The following is a 16,191-nucleotide window of genomic DNA, read 5'->3' on the forward strand; positions in this document are numbered from 1 at the left end:
TTGGCCTCCAGTGAGACTATAAGGAATCTTGGTGTTATATTTGATCAGGATTTATCCTTTAACGGCCACATAAAATCAATTTCAAGGACCGCCTACTTCCATCTACGTAAGATTGCAAAAATCAGGCATATCTTGCCTCAAAACGATGCAGAGAAACTAGTCCATGCATTTGTTACTTCTAGACTGGATTATTGTAACTCTTTATTATCAGGGAGTACCAAGAATTCAGTCAAGTCGCTTCAGCTGATTCAAAATGCTGCGGCTCGTGTACTAACCAGAGTTAGGAAAAGGGACCACATTACTCCTGTTCTGGCTGCCTTACACTGGCTCCCTATAGAACATAGGATAGAATTTAAAATTCTTCTTCTCGCCTACAAAGCCCTTAATGGGCAGGCGCCATCTTACCTTAAAGAACTCATTATACCCTACTGTCCTACTAGGGCATTGCGTTCCAAGAATGCAGGGTTGTTGGTTGTTCCTAGAATCTCTAAAAGTACAATGGGAGCCAGAGCCTTTTCTTATCAAGCTCCACATTTGTGGAATCAGCTTCCAGTTTGTGTTCGGGCGGCAGACACCCTATCCGTTTTTAAGAGTGCGCTTAAGACCTTCCTTTTTGATAAAGCTTATAGTTAGGGCTGATTAGATTCAGCCCCTAGTTTTGCTGATATAGGCTTAGTTTGTCGGGGGACATCTTACTTCTTCCTTCTCTCTGTCTGTACCTGTGTACTCTAATGTTCCGATTAACCCAGCTTCCCCACATTTCTTTCTTTTTGGTGTCTATATACGCCGGGATCCGGAGTCATGGATGATCCTGCGGTCCTGTGTCCTGGATCGCGAGCCCTGGATCTTGAGTCGTGGTTGTGGTCCTGGATCATCGGTCCTGGATGGATATCCTCGTGGATTCATATTCCTATTATACACACATGCATTTCCAAACATTTGGACTACCTATGTTGCAAATGTATTATCTTTTCAATTTACACACGGCATCTATTGCACGTCTGTCCGTCCTGGGAGAGGGATCCCTCCTCTGTTGCTCTCCCTGAGGGTTCTCCCATTTTTCCCTTTAAACTGGGTTTTCTTCGGAAGTTTTTCCTTGTACGATGTGAGGGTCTAAGGACAGAGGGTGTCGTATTGTCATACTGATATTATGTACACACTGTGAAGACCACTGAGACAAATGTAACATTTGTGATATTGGGCTATATAAATAAACATTGATTGATTGACATGTATTCCAATGGCTGGCAGGGCCCCATTATACTACAGACAAAGAAACCAAGAAATTACAAGCATGTAATTCAATGGTAAAATGTCACATCTGGTCATATATAGTCAAAAGGACACATTGAACTATTTTCCTCCAATATAAAACCCTGACATTACAAAATGCATGATTTTATACCGGTATGGCGGAGAGATCAAAAGATGTGGTTATAATGGGAGCGGATGGGACATTTTTGTCCGCGAGTGGCTAATATGTGAGTTTTTTGTTTATTCTGATTCTGTGCAAAAACTAATAATCCACCAAAATAAATGTTGTTGCTAATCTTTGACATATCCAAGACATTTATTATATGGAAAATAATTGCCTTTTTGTGCATGTTTTTCATAGAAAACGCAAATTCATGTTTTCAAACTGGCAGTTCAAGGGTTAAAATCCTGAACATAATTTAACATTTGGTATTTTTGATCAGGACTGAAGTTGATTGAAAGATTTAACCCCAAAAAGTTTTAAAAAATATTAATCTGTTGTTATTTTAGAGCAGTTTTTTGAAGTGGACATTTTTGTCTCGAATGACTAATTTGTAACTTTATTGTTCAATCAGATTTTGTGCAAAAACTAATAATGCAAAAAAATCAATTTTGTTGCTAATCTTTGCCATATCCAAGACTGTTCTAAAAAAAAAAAAGAGCCAGTCCCCAGATATATATTTTTGGGGAGATAAATTAAGCTTAGCGCAAGCTCAATAAGGAAGACCTAACACGAGTCACTTACACGTCACTCTATGGCTCCCTTCCCCCCTCATTAAATATGAGGGCGTCACCCCTCAGCAGCTAAATTCCTTAAATGCCTGCTCTTCCTCCCCGTCAGTTGTCATTTGCAGATGACCGCAAACAGTAGCAGTAATACTACTCCTCCTCGTGAGAAAAACAAACAAACAGAAAAACTAGCGCAAGATGTTCAACTCGGACTATTCAGACGAACCTGGTATGGATATCTTTGATCCCGGTTCGACTCCACACAGCGGCCTATCATCGGAGGTAGACTTCCTCATCGTCCGACTCCAGCAGCAGGGCATCCCCACAGCTCCAGGCCTCACTCTCTCGCAGCTCAGAGAGCTCTCGGATCAGGTCTCCAGCACAGCTCCCCAGCCCAGGGAAGCAGCCCCAAGCAGCTCCCCAGAGAGACCAAGGCGAGGACGCGGCCGAGGACGCGGCCGAGGACGCGGCCGAGGACGCGGCGGGAAAGGGACCATGAAATCGAGCCCTCCAGGACCCCGTCCGCCTCCCAAGTCCACCCCTTCCCAGGCTCACCAGGCCGGGAGCAGGGAGAGTAGCGTGGCCAGCGCCCTGCAATCACTGGATAGCTCCATAAAAGCCATCGATGCTCGCCTTCAGGCCATTGAAGACTCCGGCACAGGAGCGTCAACGTCTGTCGCACTCAGAGCAGCGCTCGCTGCCCCAGTCCCGCTGGGGTTTACAGGTCAGGGTGTTCCACGCATCCCAGCGGCAGCTCATCCTTATTCTCTGGCTTCGGCCCTCCCAGCCCCCCCTGCAGGTAGGCCTTTTATTTCCCAAGCCGCTAACATCTCCACACGGCTTAGGTCAAAAATTCTTGAAGGGAAGGATGTTAACCTGCTTAGCCTTATTCTGCCCTCCCCGGAGTGCGATAAAGCCATCGCCACAGGAGGAAATATCACCGTCGTCTTTAAGACCGCAGACCCCAGGCTCATCAGAGACATCAGCGTAGGGCAATTTATGGTAGCTTTCGGCATCTTCCGTGACGTAATCTGCTCCGTCTACCCTGAGCGAAGAGTAGAATTAGATGCATACATGGCCATTATCGGAGATATCAACCTTAGATACGGGAAATCCATCTTCTACCAGTATCACAAAAGCTTTTCTAGTAAAGCAGCGCTTCACCTAGCGCATAGCAATATCCGCCTCGACTGGTCAGTGATGGACATCGAGCTGCTCGTGATGGCTACCGGCGGGCAATCCGCTATTTCCTGCAACAGCTGCGGAGCGCAGGGCCACATCGCTGCCCTCTGCCCATCAGTGCCTTTCTCCGCGCCCAGAGCCTCTCACATGCAGTATTCTGGAATCGATAGACCAAACCGTCAGTTTCTGCAGGGAGGCACACCCGAAGTCCGTATGCCCCAGGCGCAACCAAAACCTAGTAGCTCTGCGCCAGAAACCTCGTGGTGGAAAAACATTCTGAAACATCACCCCTCCACTCCCATTAACATCCCTCAGCTAGCAGCTGCGCTATCCACCCACCCAGATTCCGTGTTCGTGGACTATCTCCTATCAGGGCTCTCCCACGGCTTCAGGGTAGGGGTCCTCTCATCTCCCACAGTTACTTTCGTAGAAAAAAATCTTCAGTCAGCCGCTAAAGAACCTAACAGTCTCCCAGCTCATCAACAAAGAACTCCAAAAAGGATATATAATCGGTCCCTTTAGCTCCTCCCCCTTCCCAGTGTTCCGTTCAAATCCCATCGGAATAGCCACACGCAAGTACTCCGAAAAGAAAAGGCTGATTTTCGATCTGTCCGCTCCCCATTCCGGCCCATTTTGCAGCGTCAATAGTATCATCCCTTCAGAGCAGTTTTCCCTTCACTATGCCTCAGTGGACAATGCAATCAAATTGATTAAGTTCACAGGGCACGGAGCGTGGCTCTCCAAAGCGGACATTACTGACGCCTTCAAAATCATTCCTATTCACCCGTCCCAGTGGAATCTGTTCGGCATTAAGTGAGAGTCCAAATTCTATTTCGCCGTTCGCCTAACCTTCGGGTGCAGAAGCATCCCCTGCATTTTTAACTCCTTCTCGGAAGCGCTTTGCTGGATCCTGCTGAACATAGTTAGAATCCCCTCCGTCCTTCACCTACTGGACGACTTCCCCCTCATAGATCCGCCACAGGACAGCTCAGGGACCTCACTAGGCAAACTAAAACACTGCTTTCAGGAGTTAGGCATCCCCCTCTCCAAGGAGAAAACGTTAAGTCCCAACACAAGCTTAGAGTTCTTAGGCATCACCCTCGACTCTATAGAGATGAAGGCATCTCTCCCCTCAGACAAACTGCAGCGCATCCGGGACATCACCAAATCATACTGCGAGCAACACATCATCACAAAACAACAGTTGCCTTCTAGGACACCTCAACTTCGCCATGCGCGTCATCCCCGAGGGGCGCTCGTTCATCTCCCGCCTCCTGGACACAGCATCAGCGGTCGACAATCTTCATGACCGCGTTCTCCTAGACGAAGGCTGCCGCTCAGACTTACGTTTCTGGTCTCTCCTGCTCGCCCACTGGAACAGAGTTACTTTTTTTCTATGATGACCTCGCGTGTTCCCATCCGTGGGTTTTGGGGGTTTCTTTCAGGGCGAGTGGTTCGCAGGGTCCTGGCCCCCGTCATTCCCTAATCATGCCTCATCCTCCGCTCTGCACGAGATATTCCCGATCGCTGTTGCATGCCACGTATGGGGTCACCTGTGGTTCCGTAAACGCATCTCGGTGCTGTGCGACAACCAATCAGTGGTTGAAATAATCAATAAGGCGCGCTCCCAGTGCAGCGACATCATGCCATTCATGAGAAGCATTACGCGTTCCTCCATAATCCACAACTTCATCATCACAGCTCGCCACATCCCCGGTCACCTCAATGTCGTCGCTGACTCCCTCTCTCGCATTCATTTCCAGACATTCCGGAGCCTCTGCCCGGAAGCCAGCTCGCAACCAGTCGGAATCCCTCCACTTCATCTCCTCTCTATGCACTAATCAAGAGTCCCCTAGCTCGGCACCTCGAGTCTGCCAGATTCTACATGAGAAAGGGCTTAGCCGCATCCACCCTCAGATCCTATGATTTCGCATGGAGAACGTTCACTTTCTTCTGCCGCTCAGTAAATGTTCCCCTCAAACCTGTCCTCATCTCCACTGTGTGCGCCTTTATGGGCTACTGCACCACTGATCGACACCTCAAACCCAGTATATCCGGAGCCTCTTAGCAGGAATTCAATTTAACGTTCGCTGCTCCGATCCTAGCTTTCCCAGCCTATGCTCAAACCCTACGGTTAAACTCATCCTTAAAAAGGGCTGTATAAGACATTTCCCCCCGCTGCAGACCCGAGGCTCCCCATCACGCTCCCCGTTCTGCACCTCATGCTGTCCACACTCAGGAAAGGATTATTCTCCCCCTACATCGACGCGCTGCTCGATGCTGTATTCCTATTAGCCTTCTACGCGCTCCTCCGACCCGGTGAATTCACCACAGCTTCCCTCACGTTCGACCCCAGTCAAGACGTCTGCCTCTCCGACCTAGTCTTTAACACCAACCACTTTAGTCTTAGCCTCAAACACTCGTTCTGCCCTTTTAATTCCATGATTAAATTCCTGCGCTGCAGACCCTCCACCAATCCGTCCTCACCACTTTTTCTCATCAAAGGAAATGCCCCCCTAACGCTTCGCCTTTTCACCTTCTACCTCAAGCAAGTCCTCACTAAATCCGGCCTATCACCTACATCATACTCAGGACATTCCACATTCACAAGTATACATGTCTCACTAAGGTTCCTGATATTCAAAACTGCATTCCTGTCCTAATTCCGCGGGCCCCGCCCACAGGGAATAATGTCTCGTCTCACGCTGCAACTACATGTAACGGGCTTTATCTCCGGCACACAGGTATTTCATTCCCAGGCCTTGCTCAGACGTATCAGTGTAAAATGTATTTCCTGCAGTCAGGCGTGGACTCGGGCCACCGTACACCCCCGTGGCAGTTACAAAACAAAGAAAAATAAAGAAAGAGTAAAGAAGGAAAAGAAAGAGATATCCTGTGAAGTCAGGCGTGGACTCAGGCCACCGTACACTCCGGTGTCAGTTACAAAACAAAGGAAAAAGAAAGAAAGAGAAAAGAGTAAAGTAAAAGATATATATATATATATATATATATATATATATATAGCCTGCGAAGTCAGGCGTGGCGGAAGGCCACCGTACACTTCGGTGTCGTAGCTTCAGGCTACCGTACACTTCGGTGTCGTGGACAAAGACAGGTGGTCTTACCGTTACAAAACGAAACCGCTCGCTCCTCGGCGTAGTCAAGCCCTGCTGGCCAGGCATGCGACCCGCAGGTCGTTTTCAGGTAAGACCGGCACTGATTTCGGCAGTCAGAGTCTCAGCATGACCCGTAAGCTCCGGCAGTGATTCCGGCACTATGTTGCTCATATATGTGTTAATCTATTATCTTTCCTTCCCAGATCACCAGTCACCCCACAAGGTAAGCAACTCAGTTCATCTCAGTATTTCATACTTCACTGGTTTTGGGGATTTCATCGGAGCGGTGCTTTCCCTCCTGAATGATTATCCTGCAAACCGGGGCCTAATCGCCAAACACTCTCCTGTTGTATTATCATGGCAATCATTTCATTCATATGACGTGTAAACAATAAATATGTAATTCTTACATCACGTCTCTCCGGTTTGAACTCATTTTCTCTGTTGTCATCATGAAAGAAAACAGCGGTTTCATGTATTCAAAATGGCATTTAAAGGGTTAAAATCCTGAAAATGATTACATTTTTAGTATTTTCTATTAGGGCGGAAGTTGCTTTAAATATTGAACCCAAAACAGTTGTGAAAAAAAACTTTTAATATAATGTTTTTATCAAAGTCTTTTGCAGTGGACATTTTTGTCTCGAATGACTAATTTGCGTAGTCGAATTGTTACACAGTGAATTAAAGACGGATTTAAAAAATTGAAATTGGAATTCCAAAATAGATCGAGAAAATAGCCTTGTTACAAAAAAATCAGGCCATTTGCACAAACACAACCAAAGTTATTGCAAAATGAAAAGTGAAAAATTACCCATATGGACAAAAACGTCCACAGTGATACCGGAGGGCTAGGGACAGAGGTAGCAGATACAGCCAGGGAGCGCTTTGCTAACATGGCAACATAAGGATATTTGGCGTTTGTAATAGCTTTGGCTCAGTCTGAACTTGTTGCGAGAGGTGGAGGATTAAATGCTAGTGGGAGTTGGGTTTGCACGTCAGTCTTTTTTGATGTATTGCCAGCCGCGTAACCAATTGTAGTTGAACAATGCCGACAAACAGCTTTTAAGCTTTGGCTTAAACAAATATAGCTCTACACCTAGGGGTGGGCGATATGACGATATATATCGTCGTGACGATATTAGGTCTCCACGATATGCTTTTTCAGAGATATCGTCCTAACGTGATAAAAAAAAAAAAAAAAAAATTGAATTTTTTGTTTGAAAAAAATAAAAGTAGCGGGAGGAGAAGAGGCTCTCCGTGCGCGGCGCAGGGGGCTATGACAGCGGACGGAGAGCCTCTTCCCCTCCCGCTCCCCCAGCCTCACCTACTGATTTTAATTTCACCATATATCAAGCCCGATCGATTTCACAATGTCAGCGCACCTCTGCTTTCGTTCAGTCCGAGTTGTTTGACACGCTCCCAAAGTCCCCGCGGACCCCGCCCCCTTTCTTTGCAGCGAGCAACCATATGGCAGGCATTTCATAAAGGCGCTCCTTATGAAAAGACTAGCAAACGGTGGAAAGACATAACTGACGCTGTGGCGTTTTATGTTTTTCCCTTCAGTTATGCTAAAGTCTTTTATTACACTTCAAGTCTACTCTAAAGTTTACATTTTAATTATTTGGCACTGACTTTTCCTCATTGATGTTTTACTTAGTTATGTTTTACCCTCCTTTTCATGTTTATTGATGTTCACTGCTCACTTGTTCATTCAGGGTTTCATTTCTGAAATAAAAGCAGCTTGAAATGCTATTTTGGTCTGTTACTCCTTTTTGTTTTAGTTTCTGTCACCTTGTAGGTGCTTGTACTGTTAAGTAACTTGAAAAATAACCATAATAACCGACATGAAAAAATATCGTGATATATATCGTCTATCGTGATACTGCCTGAAAATATCGTGATAACATATTTTTCAATATCGCCCACCCCTATCTACACCCCTGGCCGAAATGTCCTTAAAATGAAGTCGGAGTTCGACATTTTAATTCATGTCCTGCCAACACTGACAGGACAGAAGGCGACACGCCCGTTCTAAGCCGTGTCCCTCACTCCTCACATCCCAAACTGCATCCCCAACAAGTGTATTATGTTGTTACATCGTTTCAGATGCTATGTTTCAGTTGTGCTCTTGATAAGCCATTAAAACAGTAAAAATACGTTCCGTTTCCTTTTGCTTTTTGTGTCTCCTGTTCACCAAAACATACCCTCTGTGATGGAAAAAGAAAGTAATCCAAAAGTAATCTAAAAGTAATCTGATTACGTTACTTTTTTAAAACACGTAACTGTAACTGTATTCGGATTACTTTCAGAGCCATGTATTCAGTAATCAGTAACTGATTACATTTACAAAGTAACCCTCCCAACCCTGGCTGTACCTATAATAAAAATAGCCTACAGTAGGGGACACTTTACAGCAAATACAACAGCACAGATTGTTCAGAATATCAGTATGAGAAAAACGACACCCTCTGTCCTTAGACCCTCACATCGTACAAGGAAAAACTTCCAGAGAAAACCCACAGTTTTAAGGGGAAAATGGGAGAAACCTCAGGGAGAGCAACAGAGGAGGGATCCCTCTCCCAGGACGGACAGACGTGCAATAGATGCCGTGTGTAAATCGAAGAGATAATACATTTTACATCGTAGGTAGTCCAAATGTTAGGAAATGCATGTGTCTGTAATAAGAAGATGGATCTACGAAGATGTCAACTACAACTGCTATGACGGTTTGTATTCACAAAATAAAGTAGTTATGAAACGGTATTGCTAACAATGGGTAACCCGAGATGCTACTGGAACTAGGGTGTGACTTATTCCCAGTTCCGACCCCGACTTCCAGTGTAAATACAATAGTCTTCAGGAACCTTACCTGGTCTGCCACTCTGTAAACCTCGTTCTTGTTGCTGCAGTCACACACATAGTAGTGCACTCTGCTGGCTCCGCTCTCTTTAGCCAGCCTGGCCGTTTCCTTCATCCCCTCCTGGTTAATATCCCACAACACCAGCACAGTGTTGAGAGACGCAAACTCCTGAGCCATGAGGCGACCGATCCCACTGCCCGCCCCAGAGATCAGGACCACCTCTCCTTCTATGTTCTTCCTCTTCCTGGGCACAAACAGGTGGACGAAGGACTCCAGATTGTACCAGATGGACATCAGGAGGACTTGGAGGGTTTCCAGCATGAAATTCATGATGGATCTAAGAAGGAAATGTACAGAGAACATACATTACATAATGAGATAGCCCAAGTCCAAGGTTTAGATATTTGCGTTACGTTAAAAGGTCCCATGTCATGCGTTTCTGGTTATTACCCGTCTCCTTGTGTGTTATGTAGCTTTTTCTGCATGTAAACGGTCTGCAGAGTCACAAACCCTCAACGTACACCCTGTAGGGAGTACAACTAACACAGAGAAGACGTGTCTATGCTGCCCCAGAACGCCTCGTTGGACATTTTTATTCTTCCATTTTTTTCTTCCGGGGCATATTGACGTGACTACGTCCAAATGGACCAATCCACAGAGCTCCGCACACACACACTCACTCAGCCTTATATTTGCTCAGCCGCGGTGCTCCGCACACACACACACACACACACACACACACACACACACACACACACACACGCACACACACACACTCAGTGTGTTTGCTCAGGCTGAGCTCTGCGGTGTCTCGCAGACCCCACGCAGCTACCAGTAAACCACACCAGTAATCCAGCTCACACTGTCCGCTCCTCGAGCCTCAAAGCAGCGAGCCCTGCAACGTCCCGCCAACACGGCACCCAGACCCCACGCAGCATTCTCATCTCTTTGTCATTGCTGGTGTAATGGTTTGGTTGCTAACAAACGCCATTGTAAAACATAATCACTGATGTTCCGCTGTAATGGTGGTGGACTCATCAGAACAGAGTGGGCGAGCTGACCAATCAGAGCACAGTGGGCTTATAGGGGGGGGGGGGGGGCAGGAGCTCCAACAAGCTGTTTAGGACAGAGTGAATACACATACTATACAGAGATGCTATATGAGAAACCAATGTGAGTTTGGAACATTGTAAATATATTCTAGTAGACCTCAACAATGGAACTACACTGAACAAAAATATAAACGCAACACTTTTGTTTTTGCTCCCATTTTTCATGAGATGAACTCAAAGATCTAAAATATTTTCTATATACACAAAATAACCATTTCTCTCAAATATTGTTCACAAATCTGAAAAAATCTGTGATGGTGAGCACTTCTCCTTTGCCGAGATAATCAATCACCTCACAGGTGTGGCATATCAAGATGCTGATTAGACAGCATGATTATTGCACAGGTGTGCCTTAGGCTGGCCACAATAAAAGGCCACTCTGAAACATGCAGTTTTGCTTTATTGGGGGGGTCTGGGGGGGTCTGAAAACCAGGCAGTATCTGGTGTGAGAGGTAGGGGTAGGGGTAGAGTTAGGGTTAGGGTAATGTTGTGAATCGAGTGGCCCATGGTGGTGGTGGGGTTATGGTATGGGCAGGCGTATGTTATGGACGACGAACACAGGCCACTCGATTCACAACATAACCCTAACCCTATTATCTGAGCATTGTAGAAACACGAGCCCATATATTTGACCCCACTTGACAGAACCTGTGAGTGCGCTCACCCTGAATGGATCAATAGATCGGCCACATGTGGGTCTCACATGGGAAACTGTGTCCTTGCGTGTCCTAAAGGGGCATTTTGGAGGGATTTTTTACAATTTAAATTAATTCTTAAATAGTCAACAATACTTAAATCTAGCACCAAATCTGAAAAAAAAAAATGACAATCCAAACATTGCTGTTGATAATGATTACCTGAACCCATATTTACATACTGTAGATCAGGGGTGTCAAACTCAAGGCCCGAGACTTCATTGTATGTGGCCCTGCAAGAGCTTGCAAAGAATATAATAAGTTTATTATACGGTTACATGCCACTTTACAGAAGCAGGTTGCCCATAAACGACATGTCCCACAATGCATCTCGTTTTGTGACATGCACACTGAAGAGACTTGCAATTATTTTCCCTGGACTTCTGCTTTCAGACGTAGTTAATCATTCTGTTATTATTAGGGCTGTCAAGTTAACGCATTAATAAATAAAATATTAACGCCACTAATTATTTTAACGCGATTAACGCATGTGTATTTTTTTTCCTCGGCCGCCCCGTAGTTTTCAGAGCGCATCGATATCGGTATTATAATACCATCTACAAGCTGATGCTGCTGACAGCCCCGCTCCTGCCGCCCGCTTGCAGCAGACCACACTTCCACGCTCACCGGCAGGCACCAACTGGCCATCTGGAGGACCGGGAGGGTGTGTGTATGTGTGGCCCAAGCGAGCGAGAGAGAGACCTTACGTGCATTGTTGTTGTTAGCATCTGGTGCTAGCTAGCTGCGCTAACGGATATAAGGAGCGACATTTCGCCACAACTGCGCCGAGCACTTGACTTTATGCAGGAAGCCAGACAGCGGGACATTGTACGAGAAGTCAGGACACTCAGCAGCACGGATACATGAACATGATTGCAGCTTCCAGGCATCTCCGGTTCGAGCATATGCCTTGAGTTGCACATAGCTCCAACGATCCAACACACACACACACACCCACACACCCCATTTGTATTGTATGAGAGAGGTTCCAGGTTGAATTGAGGCGAATATTTGTAATGTTCAGAGGTTGTTGCGTTTAATATTCATGAGAATATTTGTCATTGTTCAAATGATAATAAACATTAGCATAACGCATATGTGTCCACTCATATGTTGATAAGAGTATTAAAAACTTGAAAAATATTCCTCTAAGGAACATTTAGAACAGATCAAAAATGTGCGATTAATTTGCGATTAATCGCGATTAACTATGGACAATCATGCGATTAATCGCGATTAAATATTTTAATCGACTGACAGCCATAGTTATTATACTATCCGATAATAATCCAATTCAGAGGCAATAATGTAATATAATACATTATTTTATATATATTATATATTTATATATGTATTATTTATATAGTTACAACCGGCCCTTTGAGTGCAACCATGATGCTAATGTGGCCCGCGATGAGTTTGACACCCCTGCTGTAGATGAAAAGAAACACTGGAAACCGGCATGTTTTTCACTTAAACATCAATTGGAATGACACAAAATAGAGCCTGGGAATAGTCCTAATTTATAACCATCCTGTTTTAAGCACTTGTACACTTTAAACTGTCGAATGTGAGGTACAAAAGACGGTCTATGTGTCCTAATAGCTGTCCTAAGGGTCAATGAGGACAGCTATTATTTAAAATGACATTTACTTTCTAACTAACTGGAGGTGCACATTTGGAATTGTTGTTATGTTAATCTACGTATACGTATCACTTTAGCACAATATTTAACTATTTGCATGCTTTTTACAAATAATTTATATTCAAATTCAAATCTAAATGATGGATAATGTATTGTTTTTAAGATGAATGAAACTAAAATTCATCTCAACAAAAATTGGCTGTTTGGTATGACCACTCAGTGGTGGAAGAAGTACTCAGATCTTGAACTTGAGTACAAGTACAGTAGAGTGTAGGAATACTCTCCTACAAGTAAAAGTCCTGCATTAAAAATGTTACTCAAGTAAAAGTAGAAAAGTATTAGGATCAAAATATAGTTAAAGTACCAAAAGTAAAAGCAGACATTTTGCAGATTGGTCCATTTCAGAATATATATTTGTATATATAATATCGACATGTATATTTCTATTTCAACATGTACATTTTATATTTTATTTTATTTCTATTCTTGTTTATTTGTAGTTTTTTTTATTGTAAAATGCCTTGTCTTTTATGCTGCTGCAACAAAAACAATTTCCCAAATTGTGATCAATAAAGTACCATCTTATCTTATCTTATATATATATATTTTTTATAATGATTGATCATGAAAGTGTTCTCAAAGCTGGTGAAGGTGCAGCTAGTTTGAAGTACTTTGTATACAGCAGGGTATCTTGTGGATTTACTCCAGGTGGAACTAAAGTCTGATTTAACACTTGATTAGATTTCACATCATTCATCCACATCTGTAAAGTAACTAAAGGGTATTAAATGCATGTAGTGGAGTAGTAGTACACCATGTACCTCTGAACTGTAGTGGAGTAGAAGTAAAAAGTAGCAAATAATTGTAATACTCAAGTCAAGTGCAACCTGGTTATCAATGAATCACTTCAGCATAAACTTTAGCTATTTGCATGTTTTTTTTGTGTGGAATAATATCGCGTGCGAATTAAGACGCTGGATAGTCAAAATCATGCGCTGTGTGTTCTGAAGGGTTGCCTTACACGGATAGTACACTTTCCTTTCAAATACAATACTAGTTATCACTGAGCGATAAACTAAAGACAAATAGCGACTTTGTGTAAAGAAAGCGAAAAGTGGCAGATAGGACAGAGCTTGATAAAGCGTTTAAGTGACAGGAGCGTCTAACTTACCGTTATGCTGTGAGCTACCGTTAGGGAGAGTTGTGCAGGGCTCCACGGGAGGTAAATAAGTGAGACTTTGCTCACCGCACAGGCTTCCGTTACACAAACTCTAATCAAACGTGCCTTAACGTTATCAGGGTAAAGTTGATTAAAAAAACAGGGCCGGGCACCGTGCCTGGGTGCTCGATATACTTCCTGGGAGTGTCTCGGCCCTGTCTGTAGCCTCTGGAGTTAAAAACAAAGCACTTAGCGCCGTTCACATCACACAGCAGCCTCCTCACCGCCGACCAATGATGCGGTGAGCCGGATGTGCCATGTGACTGTCAGCCAATCCCCGCCCGTAGCGTCTCCTCGTCCCCGCAAGGTGTTCTGGGGCTTGAAGTGCGACTATACTTTTTATTTTATTCCTGCTAAATGTTAATTTAATAATAATAATAATACATGTTATTTATATATAGCACTTTTCCTGGTGCCCAAAGGACACTTAAATATCTAACTTCAATAACACACAGTGTTACGTCATGAATTAGCAAACAAGAGTAAAAGAGAAACCTCAATCACAATATAGGCTAGTGCATTATTTATTAAACAAGATTATTTAACTTTACTGAATAACCTGACATTTGAAATATAGAATTGTCAATTAAAAGTGAATAAGTAATATTAATGTATGAACTAACTAACTAAAGTCACAAACAAGCACGTACAAATCATTGCATGATGCAGGATGCCTGTTAATTTACACTAATACAATGTTTTTAGCTTATCAACCTGTTTTTTGTTTAGTTTAATTTTCCATTTCATAAGAAATGTTCCCACGAGGAAGTTAATGATTGTTGTTTCACAGTTTGTATTGTGCATTCATATAGATCAGGGATGGGCAACTTTGATGGTGGTGGGGGCCACATAATTGATGTACTGGCCACCAGGGGGCCGCAGCTTCACTTGGAACACACACACACACACAAAAATTCCATGTGTTGTACGTAATTATTAACAAATATACTAAGTCTGACATCTTCATTGACATTTTACAATCAAAGGGAACATCCCCAAAAAATGGGAACATCCTCTAATAAGCTCACTAAACAAATATCGGTTCACAGAAATGTTATTTCATTTTTACAAGTGGCATGTTTGTATTGAACAGGTTATTAAACAGTGCAATACAACTATTTTAAACTATTGGAAAGCACGGAAATTGTGTGTGTATTGAGATTAACCATTAGATGACATACACATGAAGTCATGAACACTAACCCAGACATTAGTTGTCTAACTTGAACCTAAAACACTTGTAGCCAGTCTCTGCATTCCCCTTATTCCACAATAAGGGGAATGTCAACACGCCCACACTTTGCTGTTCCTCAGCGCCACTCCCCCTCCCTCCCGCTGAAATTATGAATGAAAAGCGTAGTAATCATAGATAACACGGCAGGGTCCGTGACAGTTTGTTTTCATCTGATTTCAAATAAACAAAGTATTTTTAAGAATATTAAACTTTTTTCGCCAAATTCAGATGATAAATACAAATGTTAAGCTTGTAAAGGCATAATTACAAGAGGCAGCGGGCCGCTATTTGCCCATCCCTGATATAGATGAATCTTTCTCTGGCCAAATAATAATAATAATAATAATACATTTATTTTGGGGGCGCCTATACAGGGCATAGGGGCAATATAGGGAACAATTAAAACAGTGGATTTAGTGAAGTATCAGCCGGGGTAAGACAAGACAAACAACAGGAAATTGACTATAGAAGGACACAAAAGGACACAGGGTACAGATTATAAAGAAAATGCCCGTTTGAACAGGTGGGTTTTGAGTTGGGTTTTGAATGTTGTTATGGAATCAGACTGTCGGATGTGTAGTGGCAGGGTGTTCCAGAGTCTGGGAGCCGAGCAGCTGAAAGCTCGAGCACCCATGGTTTTGAGGCGAGAGCTTGGGACGGTGTGAAGTCCTACGGAGGAAGAGCGGAGGGTGCGGGAGGGGGTGTACTCCTGAAGGAGGTCGGTGATGTAGATGGGGGCAAGGTTATGGACAGCTTTGTATATGATTAGAATGTTTTTGTAGTCAATACGGTAGCGTACAGGAAGCCAGTGTAGCTGAGTGAGAATGGGGGTGATGTGGTCGGATGAGTTGGTGCGGGTGATGATCCGGGCAGCAGAGTTCTGGATTATTTGCAGTCTATTGAGGAGTTTGATGGGAAGGCCAGTCAGAAGTGCATTGCATTATGTGACTTGGTGAGGGGGGATTTGGAGCCGATGAGCAGGGCCTCAGTTTTGCTACTGTTGAGTTCCTGCTCATCCAGTTCCTGATGTCTTCAAGGCAGGTATGATGAGAACCAGGAGAGTGCAACACCAGTGATCCCAATGCCAGCCAGGCGGTACAAACATATCCTTAAGGCTTTGTGTGTGAAGACATTTAGTTTCCCTC

General features: G+C 43.9%; 1 protein-coding gene across 1 annotated transcript in view; it reads right to left on the reverse strand.

The window, feature by feature from the left end:
- LOC117461747 (epidermal retinol dehydrogenase 2-like) overlaps window positions 1–14,037 on the reverse strand; it is an 87,209-nt gene extending 73,172 nt beyond the window's left edge. The window contains exons 1-2 of the mRNA XM_034103645.2: window positions 13,765–14,037; window positions 9,151–9,478 (exon numbers count right to left, since the gene is read on the reverse strand). Coding sequence (XP_033959536.1) covers window positions 9,151–9,471 — 321 coding nt within the window. The 5' untranslated portion in view covers window positions 9,472–9,478; window positions 13,765–14,037. The remainder of the gene's footprint in view (window positions 1–9,150; window positions 9,479–13,764) is intronic.
- Window positions 14,038–16,191: the final 2,154 nt, after the last annotated feature.

This window comes from Pseudochaenichthys georgianus, chromosome 17, assembly GCF_902827115.2.
Source record: "Pseudochaenichthys georgianus chromosome 17, fPseGeo1.2, whole genome shotgun sequence".
Classification (NCBI taxonomy): Eukaryota; Metazoa; Chordata; class Actinopteri; order Perciformes; family Channichthyidae; genus Pseudochaenichthys; species Pseudochaenichthys georgianus.